Source organism: Oenanthe melanoleuca, chromosome 27 (genome assembly GCF_029582105.1).
Source record: "Oenanthe melanoleuca isolate GR-GAL-2019-014 chromosome 27, OMel1.0, whole genome shotgun sequence".
Lineage (NCBI taxonomy): Eukaryota > Metazoa > Chordata > Aves > Passeriformes > Muscicapidae > Oenanthe > Oenanthe melanoleuca.
The window spans coordinates 1,905,920-1,926,947 of NC_079360.1; the positions used below are offsets into that span (position 1 = coordinate 1,905,920).

General features: G+C 49.6%; 4 protein-coding genes across 4 annotated transcripts; 2 read left to right on the top strand and 2 right to left on the bottom strand.

Moving 5' to 3' along the window:
• The first annotated feature begins 1,790 nt into the window (after positions 1-1,790).
• Positions 1,791-2,369, top strand: LOC130263861 (feather keratin 1-like). The gene has a single exon (XM_056511729.1). It carries the CDS (start codon positions 1,791-1,793, stop codon positions 2,094-2,096), a length of 306 nt encoding a protein of 101 aa, XP_056367704.1. The 3' UTR covers positions 2,097-2,369.
• Positions 2,370-6,711: 4,342 nt separating this feature from the next.
• LOC130263857 (feather keratin 1-like) lies at positions 6,712-7,753 on the bottom strand. Its single transcript, XM_056511725.1, has 2 exons — positions 7,655-7,753; positions 6,712-7,285 (listed from the first exon to the last, which is right to left on the bottom strand). The coding sequence occupies exons 1-2, from the start codon at positions 7,751-7,753 to the stop codon at positions 6,959-6,961; spliced, it is 426 nt and encodes a 141-aa protein (XP_056367700.1). The 3' UTR covers positions 6,712-6,958.
• On the top strand, positions 7,263-11,727 carry LOC130263859 (feather keratin 1-like). The gene is made up of 3 exons (XM_056511727.1): positions 7,263-7,287; positions 10,988-11,028; positions 11,401-11,727. The coding sequence occupies exons 1-3, from the start codon at positions 7,263-7,265 to the stop codon at positions 11,725-11,727; spliced, it is 393 nt and encodes a 130-aa protein (XP_056367702.1).
• A 6,245-nt stretch (positions 11,728-17,972) lies between these two features.
• ODF1 (outer dense fiber of sperm tails 1) lies at positions 17,973-18,314 on the bottom strand. Its single transcript, XM_056511754.1, has one exon. It carries the CDS (start codon positions 18,312-18,314, stop codon positions 17,973-17,975), a length of 342 nt encoding a protein of 113 aa, XP_056367729.1.
• Positions 18,315-21,028: the final 2,714 nt, after the last annotated feature.

Below are 21,028 nucleotides of genomic sequence, written 5' to 3' on the forward strand. Positions count from 1 at the left end.
GCTGCTTGAGGTGGGGCTGTCCACCCCAGAGGTGAGGGGGCACCTGGGCACACTGCTCAGCCGTGGCTAAAAGAGCTGTGGGAGGAGTCCAGAACACAGAGCCAGGCTCTCCTGAGCCTTCTCCAGAGAATGGACAAGAGGAAATAGGCACACTGGAAATACAAGAAATTTCGGGGAAACATAAGAAAATATGTTGTTAGTGTGAGGTTGATAAAGAATTTGCCTGTGGTTGACACAGTATTATTCATGCTTGTAGAAATGCAGGACTTGGCCCTGAGCATCCTCCAAGAGCTGATCATGCTGTGTAGAGGGGCTGTTGGGCTATTGGTGATCTCCAGGGGTTCCTTCCAGTCTCATGGAGTCTGTCATGGGGAAAAAACCAGTGATGCACAGCTCAGAGAAGGAAGAACTGGATGTGAGCATTGGAATCAAGGTCAGCCTTGGCTGTCACACCAAAGAAAGTGGAGAGAAGAGGCAGTGTCAGGGAGGAAATGAGTAGCAATGTGCAGCCCCCAGATATCAAAAATCTTACACCCAATCAGGCATCAGGCAGCTTGGATAGCATGGAGGCACCTGTGAAGAGTAAAAGAGGTCAGAAAAGCTGGCAGCAGCTTAGGCATCCTGTGGCCAAGGCTTAAGAAAGGTCCAGGAGAAACACAGGAAAACAAGAGGAGATTCTGAGCATAGGGGATGTGCTCAAGAGGGCCCTGGGTACAAAACCAGGCTACACCAAGGAGTGCTGAACATCCCTGCCCTGCAGACATGGAGGCAGCTGGGACGTGTCCCAGGAGGGAAGGGAATGCCTTCAGTAGGCAAATCTGCAGGGAGAGACTCTCCCTACCTGGCAAGTCACACTCTAATTTTGGGCTGGCTGTGTGTCAGCCTTTTGGTGTGAAGCCAAGCCAGCAGCGTGTGATGTCTGCAGGCTTTGCTCCAGGCCAGGATGAGTTCCCCTCTGCACAGAGAAAACATCTCCAAACATCTGGGCTGTAGCCAAGCCTAGAGCAGCCACTACACACCTTGCCCTCAGCAGGACCTTGCTATCTGCAAAAGAGGGTGGAAATCAGTGTTACCATTTTTCCTCAGTCCCATGATCCCTTCCTTCCAGAGGTGCCTCTAGCACATCAGCCTGTGCTGGTGTATCCCTGCTGGGAAATCCTTCAGTCTTTCATCTCCATACTTGAAAGGATCCTTGGACAACTAGTGGTCATGTCAGGAATGAGGAAAATAAATGGCAATGTTGATGGAAATAAAAGCACAACCTGTGGCATTAGGGAGGATATTTTGCTTTGGAGGTGAGTCTGTAGGAAAATGACTACCCTTGTGCAGTGACTGTGGGCCTGGGGCAGTGCAAGGGCAATATAAAAGAGAGCTCATCCTCACTCTCTCATCCACTGCTCTTGCCTCAGTCTGCTTGGGATCAAGGTGAGTTGGGTCACTTTTCTCCTCTCCTCTCCTTCCTCATCCTCCTCCTATTTTTCAGTGCCACTTGGCCCTGTGCTGCATCATGGCCCTACTCTCTGTGTCAGGTGAAATGTGAGAGATGGCTGTGTGAAGGGAGGCTGGGGCTTTGCTGAAGTGAGGGCTGGTCCAGGCAGGAGCCTTCTGAGATTGGTTGCTGTTGGCAGGGAATGTGTGGGCTAAATGTGAGGAAAAACCTGTGGACATCTCTGCATCTCCTGCTCTTGTCTCCATCTTGCCTTGAGCCATGGAGATAGGTTGCTCTTCGAGCACCTCTCACGGTCTGCTCCTCAATGTCCTCTCTGCCAGGTGCCTCTCCAGCCCAAGCCATGTCCTGCTACACCCCGTGCCGGCCCTGCCAGCCCTGCGGCCCCACCCCGCTGGCCAACAGCTGCAATGAGCCCTGTGTCAGGCAGTGCCAGGACTCCACTGTCATCATTGAACCCTCAACAGTGCTGGTGACCCTGCCTGGCCCCATCCTCAGCTCCTTCCCACAGAACACCGCCGTGGGATCCTCCACCTCTGCTGCTGTTGGCAGCATCCTCAGCTCTCAGGGAGTGCCCATCAGCTCTGGGGGCTTTGGCCTCTCAGGCTTGGGCAGTGGCCTCTGTGGCACCAGGTCCTTCCCCTGCTAAAGCTGCTGGCCACGGCCCTGGGCAAGGAAGCCAGGGACTGCCAGGATGGAAGCGCCCTGGGGACGCAGCATCGGCTCTTTGCTTCCCCAGGGGCTGAGCAACCCCAGCAGCTCCTGCAGCAGGATGGGGCCAGCCTGGGCTCCTGGCAAGCACAGCCCATCCCTGCCTCTGCCCTCTGCCCTCTGCCCTCTGCCCCTCTGTCCTTTCCCTCCTGTGTCCCTGCTGCCTTGTGCTCCCCTGGGCTGTGAACCCCACACAGCCATGCTGGGGACAACCTGCTGGCCCTGCTCCCTCTGCACCAGGCAGAGGGACACCTGCTGGGGCACAAATTCCCTTCTGTCCCTCGTGCTCTCTGCACTGGGATCTCCAGACAGGACAACATAGTTTCCCTATTTTGTCTTATTAAATTTTTGTTGCATCCCAGCCCATGTGTCTGTGTCATTCTTTCCTCAGCATGTTCTTTCTCAATATGCCCAGGGGAAAAGAGATTTCTATGGGCTGTTTTTGTGAGAGTTAGCTTGGGATGAATATTCAGTGGTGGGTAACAGCATTGTATAGGTTTTACACAAAATGGAGTTAAATTTCACCAAATTAAACCTTCTACTGGTTCTTTGCAGTTGGAGCTAGAATGGTGCTGATAACACAGAAATATTTTGGGTTTTTCTGGGCAGTGCTTACCCAGCATCAAGCCTGTGTCTCCACCCTCCTCTGTAAAAGGCCATGGATGTGGTGGAAGTGGTCAAGAGGTTGGGAGAGGACAGCCAGGCTGTCTGACCCCCTCTGACCAAAGAGATATTTGATACCATGTGACATCATGGTCAGCAAAAAAACGCTGAGAGAAAGGAGGAGGAGTGTGGCAGGAGAGCATTTATTAACAGATTGTTTGTCAAGGAAGAAACTGCTGAGTATGCTGTGTCTCTGCTTCCCAGGAGAGCCTGGACATTGGCAGTTGATGGAAGGTGACAGTAAAAAACTCTTCTTTTTTCTTTTTCTTTTTTTCTTTTTTCTTTTTTTTTTTTTTTTTTTTCTGTGTTTTTGTAGTCTTTATGTGCTTCTCTTCATTAAACTGCCTTTATCTCAACACACAGTACTTTAATTTTATCTTCTCCCACCATAGTCTCTGAGGAGAGGGAGTGATTGAACATTTTGATGGGCACCTGAGGGAAGGGAAGATGAGACTTCTGGAGGAACTGTCTTGTGTGGGGGATGAGCAAATAGACCTCTCCATTCTCATCCATGAGTGATGCAGGTTGTTTTGTTGTGCAGGCTCACAAAGCCCTTTTTCATTTTAGGTGTTTAAAAATACTAATTAACTCTATTGACTTAATGTGGTGTTTGAGGTATCTGGTGTCAGGGTGTTGTAGGAAGACAGAATTTTTTGATGTGGCAACAGTGAAACTTGTCTTGAGGTGGCTGGTGGCAGTTCTAACACAGCTCTGGAGCTTGACCAGTACTATCAGAGGACAGGGGTCCAGGCAGGGCCCAAATGAGTCACCAGTGACATGCATCTGACCTACATTTAAGAACACATTAGTTGATGCAGACACCCAAATCACTCATGAGAACACCAGTGCTGAGATAGGGACCCAAACAACACCTCTGGTAATTGTCCCAGTAGTGGAAAAAAATTGTGGACAAGGAGGTGAATGGGACCCTCTCATTGGTGGATTGAGGGAAGGGGAGAAAGGGTCTGGTCAGGAATCCAGTCCTTCAGCAAAGAGGATGCACTGTGTATGGGACAGCATCTTCCTGGCTCTGAAAGTTTGGGGAAAATCTCTCTCCCTGTCCTCACAGGCTGGCACCTCAGCTGGGAGGGGCAGTGAGTGGAAGGGTGACCCATGGAGGCTGTCCTGTCCCACTAAGGTCACTGGGAAAGGGTGGTCCAGGCTCACACTGGGTGGGCCCCTCTGGTTCTTCCTGCGTGGGCTGAGGGAGGATGGAGGAGGTGGGGTGGTGAGAGCCTGCCCCTGAGGTTGGTGTTGGTGAACTGAGGGGGGAAGATGGCTGAAATAAGTCTGTCAGTCTTCTTGCAGAAGCATTTGAGAATTGTAAAAGAATAATTCCAATTTTTCTGGAAGGTGAATTGCCCATGAAATGAAGCCAGGCTGAAGACCTGCACAGGAGATGTGTTTCTTGGGAGTGAAATGGGACGGGGGGTGTTGTGGCATCCCTGTGGATGGGATCAATAAGTTAATAATTATGTCTCCACCACCTGGTAGTCAGAATCACGAGAATGATTGTTTACTGCCTCTTCTGTGGACACTGGACACCAGTGGTGAGGAGAGCAGTGCCCTGGGGGAGTTAGGGGTGTGTGCTGAGCCTTCAACAGTCACAAAAGGAAAGGAAGATGGGGCACAGTGCAGTGGGTCCCCTTTGGGTCCTCTGATTTTAGGTTTGGAGTTCATCCATGACCTCCAAAGGTAACAGGAGGCAAGGCAAAGAGCAGAGAGGTGAGGACATGAGAGGAGAGAGGTGAAGTAACAATTCCTCCTTCTCTGGCTGTCACTGTGACAGAGGAGGAGAATTAAGTGGGAAATGCCCTTCCAGTGGTTTAGCTGAATTGATGAAAGGGCTGTGCCATGCCATATAACATGCTCAGCAAAAAACCTGTAGCTGTTCTTCAGAGCCTGGCTGGGCAATGGTCTGCTGGTGCAAGGTGGTGGGTGGTTGCATTTGTACAATTTCTGGTTTTTTTCTCTTTTGTCCCTTTGCTTGCCAAACAGCCCTTATCTTGACCTGAGGGTATTTCACTCTCTTGCTTCTCCAGTTCTTGGTTCTGTGACAATTGAGAGAATATAAATGGCCAGTGGGAACTTAGTGCTGACCAAGGTCAACACACCACACAGACCCACAGGCAGCTCTTTTTCCTCTCACCTGTCTGTGCCTGGGGCTTCCTGGAAAAATATATTGAGAGATAGATGCAGGGAGAAACTCAGGGTAGGAATGGCCAATTGTATAAAGTCCAACTAGAAGAAAAGCTGTGTCCAGCCCTTGGGTCACTACAGTCTCCTGCATCACTACAGTTTTGGGGCAGAATGGGTGGAAAGGTGCCAGGGGGAAAGGACCTGGGGGTGCTGGTTAACAGGGAACATGAGCCCAGACTCCATCATAATTGGGATGGTCAACAGGCTGAACCTGGGATGTTTATTGCATAAGAACCACACTGTGCACACTGAATGCTTTTATCAGGGATTAGAGCTTGTCTTTGTATTTCTTTGATTACATTTTTGCAGTCAGGCACTATCACTGGCAATCCTTGAATTGTAACCTGTCACAATTTTATATTATGAAGAGTATTATTCCATAAACTGTCAATGTCAGTCCTTCACTGGTGTTTGCAGTTTCCAGCAGCAGGGAAATTACTTGAATACAGTGGAAGACCCACTAAGGGTTCAAACAATGGGCAGACCTGCTGAGGGGTCTCCCTGAGGCTGATGGTGTTTCCCTGACTCAGTCAGTCGAGCTGCCCTCCGATCCAGCAGGATGGCTCAGTGCAGGGTCCACCTAAATGGGCACTGACAGGGTGGTTGGGCACAAGGGTCTCAGCTTTCCTGGGGCACTGACAGACAAGGTAAACACTAAGGATCAAGAAAATAACCCTTTTTCGTGTGATAGCATCTCTGATGGAGCTCTGTAAATGTGGTAATTGCACCAGTTAATTAGTGGCTTGTCTTCATTTTTTTCTGTCTTCACTCAGAGTCAGGATTAAAAACATGAAGGAGACAAATTTTCTCATGTTCCAGCTTGGTTGTTTATTAAATCTTATCTAAACAGAGTTCAGTAACATTTCCAGCTACCAGCTAAAAGCAAGCGAAATGGAGGTGAATTTATCTAGTTACAAGGTCTTTTAAAGCTAAACAGTCCAATAAAGAACTAACACCTATATCACTGATACTTTTGACCCAATAACCAAATTCCTGTGACCCTCAGTGCAACACTAACTGTCCAACCAGAAACTACTACCTGGAATCATGAAGAAGACAAAAAGGACAACACCCAAAATCCTCCATCTTGTCCCATACCTATCACAATATTCTAAAACCTTCCAATTCTAAACCCTTCACCATGTGAAATCACACACTTCTATTTAGCTACTCACCCCTGACTCTAACTCCATCCCTCAAATTTGGAAGCCTTCTCCAAGGCTTCAAGTTAAAAGCAGTGTTCTCCTGGGGGTCAGTGTCAGAAAGCACAGAAAGCTAAAGCTCAAAAATCCCAGGTTTCTGGGTTCCAACAGAGCTCTAGTCACTGAACTGTGTTGAATCATTCCATCCAGCCCTAGATAGGAAGAGAAGTTTGAAAAACAGAGGATCATGCTTTAAGCATAGTCAAAGCAATCCTGTGATAATGGTCCCCATACAAGCAGATCCAATAACCCCCCTGGTCATTTTGTGAGGGCATATACAGGGGAAATGATGACAAAAAGACAAGGGCTAAAATGCAGCATAACTTTAATGAGTCAAAAGATGAAAGCTAGGTAAATCTGAGTCAAAGGAGCACCAGAGGCAGATAGGAGTCTGCACCAAATAACTGTGGTGGAGATCTCAGGAGTTGTCCATCTGTCCATCCGATGCAGAGGGAGCAGGGCCAGCAGGTTGTCCCCAGGATGGCTGTGTGGGGTTCACAGCCCAGGGGAGCACAAGGCAGCAGGGACACAGGAGGGAAAGGACAGAGGGGCAGAGGGCAGAGGGCAGAGGCAGGGATGGGCTGTGCTTGCCAGGAGCCCAGGCTGGCCCCATCCTGCTGCAGGAGCTGCTGGGGTTGCTCAGCCCCTGGGGAAGCAAAGAGCCGATGCTGCGTCCCCAGGGCGCTTCCATCCTGGCAGTCCCTGGCTTCCTTGCCCAGGGCCATGGCCAGCAGCTTTAGCAGGGGAAGGACCTGGTGCCACAGAGGCCACTGCCCAAGCCTGAGAGGCCAAAGCCCCCAGAGCTGATGGGCACTCCCTGAGAGCTGAGGATGCTGCCAACAGCAGCAGAGGTGGAGGATCCCACGGCGGTGTTCTGTGGGAAGGAGCTGAGGATGGGGCCAGGCAGGGTCACCACGACAGGCGAGGGCTGGATGGCCACATGGGAGTCCTGGCACTGCCTGACACAGGGCTCATTGCAGCTGTTGGCCAGCGGGGTGGGGCCGCAGGGCTGGCAGGGCCGGCACGGGGTGTAGCAGGACATGGCTTGGGGCTGGAGAGGCACCTGGCAGAGAGGGAAGGGGGAAGCAAAACAGAAACTGTGGATGAAGAGCTGTCTTTCACCCCACTAAAAGTGAGATAAATCACAAGTTGGAGAAAAGAGCTGAGGACTTTGCAGTGAGATCCACAGGTATCACCTTCCTTTCTGCCCAAAAGAACTCTCTGGACAGCAACCAAGCCCAAAGAGGTTCCTTCCTGGTCCATAGCTCATGGCTCACTTAACCAAGTGTCGGCCTTTGGTGGTGACAGAACTTCCTCCCCTTCCCTCTCCCGTGACAGCAGTCCCAGGACCCCATGTAGGACTAGGACAGGTATGAGCGTAGCTCCTTTGGAGGAATAAGACGAGAAAGAGGATAAAAAGCTTCAGACTCACCTTGTACTGAAGGAGATGGAGGCAAGAGGAGTGGATGAGAGAGTGAGAAGAAGGACCTGCTTTTATACTGCTCTTGCACTGCCCCAGGCCCACAGACATTGCACGACAGCAGTAATTTTCCAATAGACTCACCTCAAAAACAAAATATTCTGCCTAGTGGCGCAGGTTGTGTTTTGGTTTCTGTCAACCTGTGCTGCCATTTAATTTCCTCATTTTCAACATTCCTGCTCTGCTTTCATGTGCTGAGATGAGGCACCCAAGGATATCTTGAGTGATGCTGTGTCACTGAAGGCAGAAGATGTGTTGGAAGTGTTGATGTTTGTGGAAGTTCATTGATCCCCATGAACGCAGGGGATTTTGGCTTGGAGAAGTGAATTGCAATTGTATGCAGGTCCCCTTGCAGCAGGAAATTTCAGCTCTCTTCCTATTACTGAGTTTTTCTCTGGGGAAAATGTTTGACAGTTTGTCTCAGTATGAAGGACTAGGGACAACTAAAGCCTGCCTGGGTTTGAACTGGGCAAAATATGTGACAGACACGAGAAATTCTTCCAGGTAGATGAGAATTCCAAAGACTAACTGGAGCAGCTTCACTGAGGATGAGGGTTACAGGTGGAGATACTCAAGGGATTCTTGGCCTTCGTTTTTACCAGCAGGAATTGCTGTCAAGAGATTGGGCTCCTTGGAAAGGCATCAGCAGGAAAGGCTTACCTGCACTAGGGCAGGCTCAGGTGTGGGAACATACTAACATATGGACGGAGATGAGTGTGTGTGACTTGGGATCTTTGGTGTCTGGTTGCCCTCAACTCCCTTTGAAAGACTCAGCACTCACAGAATACATGTCAGGACTGCAAGAAAGCCAGTGGACTTCTTGTCTTCAATAAGGTTGTGAAGAAGGAGCCATGTCAGTCAGCCTCACCTCAATCCCTACAAAACTAATGGAGCAAATCAACCCAGAAGCAGTTTCTCAGGATAAGAGAAAGTCTGTGAGGGGTCAGCATGGATTTCTGGAGGCTTGACAAATCTCTTTACATTGTGTGATTTTGTGCCTAGCTCTGCTGGGTGAGGGAAGTTCAATAAATGTTCCAACTCATCTAACTTAGGCCTTTGGTGCTGTTGCCTGTAACAATCCTTAGAGACAAACTGACAAAATACCAGCTGGGGAAGAGAGTAGTACAGAGGACTGAAATCTTTGAAAATTGTTGTTCTCCAAGAGTTGAGATGAGGGGCACCAAGTCCAACTGGCAGACACTCACACCTGGTGCACTGCAGGGCCCAGACTGGGGCCAGCACTGTTTAATTCCTTTATCCAAGGTCATGCACTGGGGGGAGAAAAATCTGCTCCCCACTACAGGCTGGAGCTGATTTGCTGCCAAAAAGCTTTGCAGCAAAGGACAGGGTTTCTGGAGGGCATCATGAGACAGCCCTGGGCCCTTGTGGAAATGGCATCTGACAATATCCTGGGCTGCTTAGGAAGGGAGTGTCTTTCAGATGATAGAAGGTAATCTCAGAAGTGTGGAGATAGAGGAGACAATGCCTCTCTCAGTCTTCACCTGCAAGGTCTCTCAGGCTGCTGCATCCCCTAAAAGAGTTCTGAGAAGGTGGGGGAGCATTTCCCAACAGTGAATGGGTGTCAGAAAAAAGACAAGAGTCAACCAGTGAAAGCCTGCTAATGCATCCTGTGTCATGGCTTCTATAAAGCAAGTTATCTGGAGAACTTGGCCACAGGAGCCCTTTGGCATTCAAGAAAGACAAATGGCAAGATCTGCACTTGGAAATGAAAAACTTCTTCCAGCAGTATGGGCTGGACCCTGAACTATGCTACAGTCTTAGAGCCCTCAGCTCTCTTTTCTCTTGTGAGAGAAGATGTGCCTTGGGGAGAGTTTGGAGGGTGGAGTGGATGCACAAGCCTCATCCTCCTGGCCAAAGAGACCATGCTGTGTTGAGGAGCTCTCCTGAATGCTCTGTGGAGGGACAGAAGGGGTTACAGAAAACATCTCCCCACTGGTTGGAACTCATCAATGGCCCTGTGCATTGAGTATTCTCTTTGCATTTGTGCTTCAGCATACCTTGTTTCCCATGCCCAAAAAGACTCATTTGGAGAGCAACCCAGCACCCTTGGGGAAGCAGGAACCTGTCCAACTCCCTAGTAAATGAGGATTATCAGTGATAACCCCTCCAGTGCCACGCATCTGAGAACACTGAGGGAGGGATGTGCTCAAGAGGGCCTTGGGTACAAAACCAAGCTCTCAAATGACGTCAAGGAGTGCTGCACTTCCCTGCCCTGCAGACATGGAGGCAGCTGGGACGTGTCCCAGGAGGGAAGGGAATGCCTTCAGTAAGCAAATCTCCAGGGAGAGACTCTCCCTACCTGGCAAGTCACACTCTAATTTTGGGTTGGCTGTGTGTCAGCCTTTTGGTGTGAGGTCAAGCCAGGAGGGTGTGCTGTCTGTAGACCCATGTCCCTTGCAGGGACACAATTGCCCTCCAGCAAGGGCAGCTCCATCCATAACCCAGGAAAGCTGGTGCAAGCACTGGGCTGTAACCGAGTATACAGCTTCAGGCAGCCACAACAGCCACTGCTGTCAGCAGAACCTTCTTGCCAGCACTCCCACAGCTTCAGGGGCTCACAGGACAGTCAACATGTTTTGGAAAAGTCTCTCCTGCTGGTCAGGGTTTAAGGCATGCAGCAAAAGTTCATGGCACTGTGAGGAGAATGGGACAAACAAGGTGCTGTGCCAAGGCCCATACATCCCTCATGTAGCACCAGAACTGTAATCATGGTACTTAGAAAGGATGGCATTTTCTTTCCTCATGGTGACTTTAAGCAGTGATATGAGAGCCCCAGAGAGTGCCATGAGAAGGGATGACTCTTCCAAGTAAAGAATTGAGGGAGAAGGATAAGTCATGTCATTAGGCACAGGAGCCTTTGTGTACCCAGGACAGACTCCTGCATTGGCAGGGAGAGAGTCAAATCTTTCTGTAACGGGGTTTGAAAGCAACATGGCCAGATTTCCCAGTTCTATGTCCTACATCTGGATAGACCCTCTCCTGCACTCGGGGGTACATCTTCTGGTGATTGTGACATGATCTATCTTGGGAATCATTGCATCTGTCATCCTGGAACTTGAAAGGAGCCTACATAGCATAATGGGCATGTCAGAAATGAGGAAATGTACTGGCAGTGGTGATGGAAAACAAAACACCACCTGGGGCATTAGGTGGGATATTTTGCTTTGGAGATGAGTCTGTTGGAAAATTACTGCCCTCATGCAGTGACTGTGGGCCTGGGGGTGTGTTGGAGCAGTATAAAAGCTCCTCCATCTCCTCACTCTCTCATCCACTCCTCTCCTCCACATAATCTCCTTGGGAACAAGGTAAGTCTGAAGCTCTTACTTCTTCTTTTATTCATTCTCATCATTATCCTTCAATGGGATTTTTCAGCACAAAACTCTCTTTATTCTGTACCTGATTCTGGGATTGCTTTCTATGGGAGAGGGAAGGGTGCAAAAAGACATAGAGTTTGGAGTTCAGTTTGATGTCTCTGTGGCATGGGCTTGGAAGAGATCTCCCACGGCTTGGTTGTGTTTTGCAGCTCTCTTTTGGGCTTTGGAGAAGGAGAAGCCTGTGGATCTCCTTATGATCCTTCCAGCTCTTTGTGTGAACTCATGTCTTCTCTCCCTTGTGGTGGTTACAGGCTTCTACTCACTTGCCTCTTATGCTTTTCTATCCCCTGTCTTCTGTGCCAGGTGCATCTCCAGCCCCAAGCCATGTCCTGCTACACCCCGTGCCGGCCCTGCCAGCCCTGTGGCCCCACCCCGCTGGCCAACAGCTGCAATGAGCCCTGTGTCAGGCAGTGCCAGGACTCCCATGTGGCCATCCAGCCCTCGCCTGTGGTGGTGACCCTGCCTGGCCCCATCCTCAGCTCCTTCCCACAGAACACCGCCGTGGGATCCTCCACCTCTGCTGCTGTTGGCAGCATCCTCAGCTCTCAGGGAGTGCCCATCAGCTCTGGGGGCTTTGGCCTCTCAGGCTTGGGCAGTGGCCTCTGTGGCAGGAGGTGCTTCCCCTGCTAAAGCTGCTGGCGATGATTCCAGGGTGTGAACCTAAGGATTCAACAAAATGATACTTCACCAGGGATGGAGCATCAGCTTGTTGCTTCCTGAGAGGCTGAGGAACCCCAGCAGTCCTTGCAAAAGGATTCTTGGGAAGCACAGCCCATCCCTGCCTCTGCCCCCTGCCCCTCTGTCCTTTCCCTCCTGTGTCCTTGTTGCCTTGTGCTCCCCTGGGCTGTGAGTCCTACACATCCAGCCCGGGAGAACCTGCTGGCTCTGCTCCCTCTGTCGGGCAGGCAGATGGACTTCTAGAGGGTTCTCAGCCACAACCATGGGGCACAATCTCTTATCTGTCTCTTGTACTCACTGCACCATGATCATTGCTCGAAATGACCTAATTTCCCACTCTTGACTCATTAAAGTTATGCTGCATTTGAGCCATTGCCTCTGTGTCGTTTCTCCTGCGGATGCTCTCCCAAGATGACCAGCGAAAGAGATGTTGCTCAATCTTTTTTTCTGGGAGGAGGTGTTTGGGGATGTCTCTGAAGCAACTGGTAACACAGGCTTACATCAAGTTTGCTTAGTCAGACATTGGATTACTTTCTGCTTTCTAAATCTTGCAAAATGAGCAGCATGATGGTATTCCAGATGCCAAAAGGATTTTATTGCTACAGGCATCCATGGCAAACTTTAACCTCTGTGGATGGAAAGTTCATACAGAGCACCACTCTTTCTCTAGTGCACCAGGATAACTTGGGCCGTATCTGTTGATCCTTCCCATGCCATGAAATTTCCACTTCTTTGTGGTTAGAGGGTCGAAACTGCATGCCAGAATCCCTTTTGTTACGCTTAAATGCTCCACCTGGAAACAATCCCCCCATTTTTTTTTGTTGTGGGATAAAAACCTTTGCAAAGACCAGAAAAGTTTTTGTCACTTAACTGGTTGATTTGGTGGAGCCTTTAACAGTTTTTTTTCAGCCCTTGGAACAGTGCAGTGAGACCAGGTCAATGTAGGCAAGTATAGTCTACAAGGAAATGTGATCTTGGGAAATGGAGAGATAAAATTTCTGCCACAGAATCTTTTCACTACTTTGCCCATCCTCTGAAGAGTGGCTGCTATCAGAAATAGGTTCATTGACTGGACGTGTGGCTGTGGAGGTGAAATAGCAACTGTGCCTGGAGCTCAACTTTTATAGAATCACCCAGTACTCTGAGCTGGAAGACACCCACAAGGATCACTGAGTCCAAACCCTGGCCCTGCACAGACACCACAGCCATCCCACCCTGTGTCTGATAGCGTTATCCATCTGTTCCTTGAGGTCTAGCAGCCTTGGCACTGTGACCATTCCCTGGGGACCCTGTTCAATATCTGACCACTCTCTAGGGGAAGACCCTTTTCCTGATATCCAAACCTGCCCTGACACAGCTCCAGCCATTCCCTCATGTCCTGTTACTGATCACCAGAAATAAAAGGTCAGCCCTTGCCCCTCCACTCCCCCTCATGAAGAAGCTGTGCACTGGGATGAAGTCTCCTCTTGGTCTCTTCCAGCCTGAATAGGCCAAGTGACCTAAACCTCTCATCTTGGCTTCCCCTCCAACCCTTCACCACCTTTGTGCCCCCTGCACAGGAACACCTCTCTTTTCTAGGCTTTTTCCAAGACAAGGAAGGTGCCTGCAACAGGGCAACATGGACAGCACAGAGGAACTAACTGGTATTAGAGACTGGAAATTCCTCCAGCTGCTGCAGACTCTATTTCCCCATGGTGTTGAGCCATGTGCTGAGCTGACTGTTCTGTGGATATACAGCTGTGGGACACGATATATATATATATATAAAATATATATGGCTGTGGGATATGAGAGCAGATGTGTGTTGGCCTTCCCTGTGCTGCTACCAGAAAACGGCACCAAAGTTGTGTATCTGACAAGAGCAAAGGTGCCTCTTTCCTCCAGCATGACTAGTCTCCTGTGCTAACTGACACTGGTCTTTCCAATGTGTAATAATGGTTTAAAAAACTCAGTGGGGAAAAGTTAAGGCTGTTTGACACCCCTCAGGACCCCTGAAATTCCATAGCTGAGCATGCCCCTGTTGGACCTTATTAGCAGTGGCTGTAGGAGTTCAGAGATCATTTTCACCCCCTAATAAAGGAATAAATGTAGTGCCACCATCCCAAGCTCATAAAATCCATGGCAGTGTGCTCTTGCTGTTCTTCTGCAGGCAAGTTTCTAACAATTCCTGTAACTCCTCTGGGATGTAGGGCCATATGACCTTTACCCCTCTGCCTGGCAGATCATGCTGCCCTTCCCTTTGTATGAGGGGTTGTGCTTCTACCATGTCTTCATTGCTGAGTTTGCCTCAAACTTAGTCTCGGAGTTAGTCCAGATATTTTCATCCCAAGCCTCATGTGCTCGTTATGCATTGAAGGCACCTGGGGGAGGGCACACTTAGAAGTCTTTTTTCATGAAAACTTCCTCTGTGAATTGATGAGACTAATTGGAGGCTGGCTTAGTTGTTGACAGCCTGAGAAACCAATTAGAAAAGTTAGTTCACTCTGTGAATCCATATTTTTGAAGCAAGCAAACCCTGGGAAAATCCCTCTTTCATTTCTGGCCTTTCACAAAGTAACACTGACCGGCATGGGCCTGCTCCCATGCAGCCCGGGCTGGGCAGGGATGGGCTCGGGAGGCTGCTGGGCCCTGTTTTTCAACCAGAGCCCTGATGACCAGGGGGAGGAGAGGCCCATTGCTAAGATCTTAACCCCTCTTCTCCCACAGCGTGGCCACAGCTCGACAGAACCCTGCCCTGCTACCAGCTTTGAGCAGGCGTGGGGTGGCTGCGGCCTCCCAACCACCCTCACGACCTGGGGGGACAAGCAGCTGGGACCCGTTTTTCAACCAGGGGCCCCGATGGCCAGGGGGAGGAGAGGCCCATTGCTAAGATCCTAATCCCCACTTCTCCCACAGTGTGGCCACGGCTCAGTAGGGCTCTGCCCTGCTACCGGCTCAGAGCACTGTAGGGTGGCCGGAGCCTCTCACTCGCCCACACAGCCTGGTGGGGAGAGGCAGATGGGCCCTGTTTTTCAACCAGGGGCCCCGATGGCCAGGGGGAGGAGAGGCCCATTGCTAAGATCTTAACCTCCTTTCTCCCACAGCATGTCCACAGCTTGGCAGAACCCTGCCCTGCTACTGGCTTTGAGCAGGTGTGGGGTGGCTGGAGCCTCCCTGTTGCCAGCGTGGCCTGGTGGGGAGAGGCAGCTGGGCCCTGCTCTGGCAGAGCCCCTCCACGCTTTTTCTTGCTGGGCAAGGTGAAAACGAGCACTGGGGGCAGCCCTCAACCAGCTCCCCAGTGCGGCCTGAGTGTCCTGAGATCCTGGCACCACTCCAGCATGCAACTTCTGTGTAAGATTTTAACCCTTCCAATGCTCAGGTAAGACTTACAGAGCTTCAATCTTCCCTTGAGTGAGAGGAAAAAGAACAGAGAGGATACACCAAAGTCAGTAAAGTAGGAGCCAAGTTCAGAGATGAGAGGAAAAATGAGGAGATGCCATGAAAGTTGGTTGAAAAAACCTTTTGTAAGCTATAGGGGTGGACTGTACTATACCAAAAATTCCTATAAACCATAGAAAAAGACATGGGAGGGTTGAAGTGCCCCGATGAAGTGCCCCTTTGCCCCAATGGAAAAAGAGGACCTCTGTTCCTGGGAATGAAGTATGAACAGGAAAAAGAGAGATGAAAATAACTTTTACTCTTGAACAGCTCATCCTTAAAAGTAATACCCCATGAGTTTTACATGGCCCACAAGCACAGCTTTGGGAAGGCTGTGAAGATGAGAGGAGTTTCACAATTGCAGATTCCCAGGCAGCTGGTATTTATGAAAAGTGAAGTAATGAGAAAACTGTTTTTTGTTTTGTTTTGGTTTTTTTTCCTCTTAGAAAAAAAGCCAAACAAGAAGAAACTCCTCTCCCTAAAGTAAAATAAGAAAGATTATTTAAATAGGAAACTGACTGAAGTGTACCTATATGTTGTTGTTAAAAAAGTGTGGGAAAGGGGAAGAGGGAGTGGTCTGAAGATCTTATTCTGAATTTATTATTTTCTTTGTGTTGTTAATAAAGGTTTTTTTTATACTCTTTTAAATTTTAGGCCTGCCTTGCTCTTGCTCCTAATTCTATCTCACAACAGAAAATGAGTATATTAAAATTGGCAAACCTAAATGATAACACCTCAGGATCCCATGAGGGCTCCTTAAAAAGAACACAAACTTGGGAAATCAAGACCGTAATTTTCCCACAATTTTGCCTATGTTTGTTAGCAATGGCCCCTGCAGTTTTTCTATAGTGCGTTGCTGCTCACAGCATTGCTCCTATGGAGCAGGATATACTTCTCACACAAATTCCTTTGCATGGTTTAAAGCACGGTTTTCCTTTCTCAGATCTCTCACTGGGTCCTGTAAGGCTGTAACCTCATGGTCAAAGCTCTGAGACCAGTGACTAATGGCCATCCCAACCTCCCTGCTAATTTCTGAGCAGACTTAGATGCTGCTTTCTGTACAAAGTGAAACAAAGCAACGCAGAGTCCCCAGACAGCTGCAATGAAGAGCCACTTTATAGTAAAAAACAGGCCTTTTTTAAGCAGCTAGCCCATTATCAGGTACATTCCATTCACGTACAACAAATATAATTCAGCCAACCACCATAAATCATGATGTGAGCACATTACATAACTCGATTTTTTGCCTCCATTTCAGCTAAGTCACTTTCCCATAGTCCTTTTCTGCTTAGCCAAAGTAGCAGGCCTGAGCCATGATTTTATCAGGATAAGAAGGCTCTTGTTTTATAAGGTTTTAACCTGTATGCAACAGCTCTCCACGGTTAGTCTCATACAACCGATTTGATTGTGGAGTGACCACAGCTGCATCATCAACTTCAAGCCATGGCAGAGCCATTGTTGCTGGGAAAGCAGCCACAGGAGTCCAGTGCTCAGTGCTGGGCCATCCCAAAATGAGGTGAGTCACTGTCACAGCCTCCCCAGTCCCCTGTCTTTTCCGTAGCCATGGCATGCTTGCTCTTGGCAGCAGCCGACTACACCAAATGTGTGAACTGAAATACTTGCAGGCAACCAAAACGGCCAAAATCTACACCTGAAGTGTGAAGGGCAGATGTATTCCATCATCACGGTGGCAAAATGGGGAGGCAGACACTGCTGAGCTAATTCCACTTATAAGGGACAAAAGGCATGTGCAACTGCTTAACTCAGAGCCTGATGCAGACACATTCTTTCACAAGGCTGTGTTTTTATAATCTCTCAGCTGCTAAACTCTCTTCCCCTGCTACAAGGAGGCCCAAGCCTATGGGAAAAATGTTTGAAGTATTTAGAAACATCCTGTTCTCTTTTCTGAGAGAATTAAGTTCCTTTCAGAAGGCAGAAAACAATCCAAAGCAAACACAAATTATTGAAATTTCCACACTGAGTGTTATTGGCATCTCTCAGGCACAAGTTTGGTCTTTGAGTGAAAAGAACTCTAAAACCAACTTATATTCTTTCTCCTTGCCATTCTTCCATTTTAATTCTTTCCTCCCAACAAAGAGCCACTGTGCAGTTGGGGAGATGGACACCTCAAGAGAAGACTAGTTGGTCGCCCCATCATCTGCAGGTGTTCTCAAAGGCTGAGGAGGGATTTGCATTTGGGGTGCAATAAGGCAGGGCCTCATGGCTCCTGGCTATGCAGGAGACAGGAAGAGCTTCCCCAGCTACAGAGAGCAATCTCTAGGCAGGAGCCTGTGTCTTGCCCTTCCCTCCCTCCAAGAAGACCCAGGGCTTGAGCTATGCTTGCCACATCTTCCCAGAGCAACACCTTTCTCTCTGGCAGCTAGGGACAGTGTGGGGAGAGAGAAGGACCACACAGAGGCACAGGCTGGGATGCAGCAAAACTTTAATGAGTTGGAAGAAGGAAACGAGGTCCTCTGAGTGGGTACCATGGTGCAGGGAGCACCAGGGAGATGGAGGAGACTCTGTCCCTTGGCCAGAGTGTAGTTCACACCTTGGATGGGGCTTAGCAAGTGATCACAGCCCATAGAAGGGCATGAGAGCAGAGACAAGAAAGAACAGGGGAGAAACATGAAAGTTAGACAAGGGCCATGGTTTCAGACAGCCCAGGCACAGATCTTCTCAAATGCCATGGATACTCAGTGCCTCTAAATGACCACGCTCAGTCCATTTCCATCTTCTGGGTTCCGGAGGGTCCTTCAGTGGGGATGTCACCAGCAGCTTTAGCAGACCCTGTTGCAGTAGCGGTTGGTGATGCAGGACAGGTCAAAGCCCCCAGAATTAATGGGCACTCCATCACAGCTGAGGATGCTGCCAACAGCAGCAGAGGTGGAGGATCCCACCACGGTGTTCTGTGGGAAGGAACGGAGGATGGGGCCAGGCAGGGTCACCAGCACAGGGGAGGGTTCAATGATGATGGTGGAGCTCTGGCACTGCCTGACACAGGGCTCATTGCAGCTGCTGGCCAGCGGGGTGGGGCCGCAGGGCTGGCAGCAAGGGTTGTAGGGCTGGTGGCAGGGGGAGCAGGGCTTGTAGCAGGGGTGGCAAGGCTGGCAGCTGGACATGGCTCAGGGTCTCAGGTGCACCTGGGAGAGAAGAAAGAGAAAAGATGGTGTTGCTGTCAGATTAGGAATAGCGAATAATGCAGCAACACAGGCTTCATGCAGGAAGCAGAAGAAGGGATTTATTGAAAAGCCGTGGCATTTATATAAGATAGATCATCCAAAACAGAGTAAAAAAACTCATAGGGCCAAGAAGGCAACACCTCTTTGAAAACATACTTTCTGCAAAATATCATGAGACACTCACACAGCTCAGTTGTCAACACCAGGTGTTTATCTGTGTGGTTCTTTCTTCCTTCTCTTCTTTTGTCCCTGAGAAAAATCCCAGCCTGGGAAAGGTCCAAGCTGGAGCTGAGAAAGGCAACAACCTGGGAAAAATCCAGGCTGGATTTTTCCATGAGCCTTCAGCAGTGTCCACAAGACAGGAATTGTTGAGGAGCCACTGCTCCACACACCAGAAGGGAGCCAAGACACAGCCTTGCAGTCAGTGCAGGGAGCACCACACAGCTCTTTGCCTTTGATCCCCACCACTGAGCAAGGACAGACAGGCCCACAAAAGCTCTTCCTTAGCCAAGAGAACAAGATTTCCCCCAGCCCCGACACAGCCCCTCTGTCCACACCAAACCTTCTGTCCCCCTCCCCTCCCCAAACAAGCAGCCTCAAGCCCAGTATAGGACAGAACTTCCAACTCACTTGCTTCCAAAGGTGAAGAAGGACAGTGAAGTAGATGAGAGAGTGAAAAGCTGAGATGCCTTTTATACTGGCTCTGCACTGCCCCAGGTCCAGAGGAAGTCACTCTGGAAACAGTAATTTTCTGAGAAGCTCATTTCAAGTGCAAAACACTCCAATTAATGAGATGGGCTGTGTTTTGTTTTCCTGTATGGCCGCATTTTCATTGCCTTCTTTGGCCACACATGTTTCTCCCTGAAGGCTCCTTTTTAGAGCTGGGCAGGGAAGCCCATGGACTTCTGGGACAGGAACTCATTGGTGCCAGCAGAAAATGAGTCTGGAGTGCCAGAGGCATTGCCTGCAGTCTGGGGCCCTTGGCTTGGGGCACTCCCGTGGGCTTGTTTGCAGCCCCGTGGGCAGGAAGGGCTCTGCTGCTCCAAGCCTGGAATGCTTGTTCAGATGCCAAAGGGTTACTGAATGTGTTGATATGCCACGTCCTCTTCCTCCCACCCTCAGAAATCTCTGATTCACACCTGCCATTGCCTTTGCAGGTTGGTTGTCAGCACTGCTGCTCTTGTCTCTCTCCCTCTGAAGAAGCACATAGTAATGAAAGTCTACCCCACTCTGAAGGACTGCCCACAAGGCAGGGGAGCTGTGGAGATGCTTCTCAGCTGCTGTATAAAGGCAGGACTCTCTGGTCAAAACCAGTCATTTGCCCCACTTTTTCCATGGCAGCCCCTCCACTTTGTGGTGATGGCAATGGGTAGTTCTGATAAGTAAGGGAATGGAGAAGGGCCATGGTGTAACTGCATTTGGCATCTCAGCACACACAGCCAGTCACTCCCTACACCAATGTGGGACAGAGGGGAGAATCAGAAGAGTAAAAGTGAGAAAATCTATGGGCTGAGAGGAAGGTAAAATAAAAGCTACACATGCAAGCAGAGCAAAACCAGGTATTCATTCACCACTCCTCATGTTCAAACAGGTATTCAGCCATATCCAGGACAGCAGGGATCCATCATGCATAGTGGTTAAATGGGAAGACAAATGCCATCACTCCAAACGTTCCTGCCATGCTGCTTCTTCCTGCAGCTTAATATGTTCAGCATGATGTCACATTATATGGTGTATCCTTTTAGGCACTTGTGGCCAGCTGTGCCAGCTGTGTCCCCTCCCCACTTCTTGTGCACCTACAGTCTTGTTCCCCACTAACTGGTGAGGCAATGAGAGAAGCAGAAGAGGCTTTGATGTTATGCAAGTACCACTGAGCATAAACCCCTGCCTCCCCGAGCAGCTGTGGGCTCATGTGGCAAAGGAGACTCAGAGAAACCTTTTGGATGGGCAAGGCTGGAGCATCCTGGCAGAGGACACGATGAGGTTGTTTGTGTTAGTAGGGGACTATCAGAGAGAGCCCATGGAGTGGAGGAGACCCAGCAAGTGCACCCAGGACTCCTAAGAGCAGCATTCAGAGGGAGAGAGACAAGAGCAGCAGTGCTGACAACCAACCTGCAAAGGCAATGGCAGGTGTGAATCAGAGATTTCTGAGGGTGGGAGGAAGAGGACGTGGCATATCAACACATTCAGTAACCCTTTGGCATCTGAGCAGGCATTCCAGGCTTGGAGCAGCAGAGCCCTTCCTGCCCACGGGGCTGCAAACAAGCCCACGGGAGTGCCCCAAGCCAAGGGCCCCAGACTGCAGGCAATGCCTCTGGCACTCCAGACTCATTTTCTGCTGGCACCAATGAGTTCCTGTCCCAGAAGTCCATGGGCTTCCCTGCCCAGCTCTAAAAAGGAGCCTTCAGGGAGAAACATGTGTGGCCAAAGAAGGCAATGAAAATGCGGCCATACAGGAAAACAAAACACAGCCCATCTCATTAATTGGAGTGTTTTGCACTTGAAATGAGCTTCTCAGAAAATTACTGTTTCCAGAGTGACTTCCTCTGGACCTGGGGCAGTGCAGAGCCAGTATAAAAGGCATCTCAGCTTTTCACTCTCTCATCTACTTCACTGTCCTTCTTCACCTTTGGAAGCAAGTGAGTTGGAAGTTC

Coding starts and splice junctions, on each gene's coding strand:
- LOC130263861 (XM_056511729.1), top strand. CDS start 1,791: ATGTCCTGCTACACCCCGTGCCGGCCCTGCCAGCCCTGCGGCCCCACC.
- LOC130263859 (XM_056511727.1), top strand. CDS start 7,263: ATGGCTTGGGGCTGGAGAGGCACCT. Junction 7,288..10,987: donor TTGGGGCTGGAGAGGCACCT/GGCAGAGAGGGA, acceptor CTCCTCACTCTC/TCATCCACTCCTCTCCTCCA. Junction 11,029..11,400: donor ATAATCTCCTTGGGAACAAG/GTAAGTCTGAAG, acceptor CTTCTGTGCCAG/GTGCATCTCCAGCCCCAAGC.
- LOC130263857 (XM_056511725.1), bottom strand. CDS start 7,753: ATGTCTGTGGGCCTGGGGCAGTGCAAGAGCAGTATAAAAGCAGGTCCT. Junction 7,286..7,654: donor TCCATCTCCTTCAGTACAAG/GTGAGTCTGAAG, acceptor CCTCTCTGCCAG/GTGCCTCTCCAGCCCCAAGC.
- ODF1 (XM_056511754.1), bottom strand. CDS start 18,314: ATGTCCAGCTGCCAGCCTTGCCACCCCTGCTACAAGCCCTGCTCCCCC.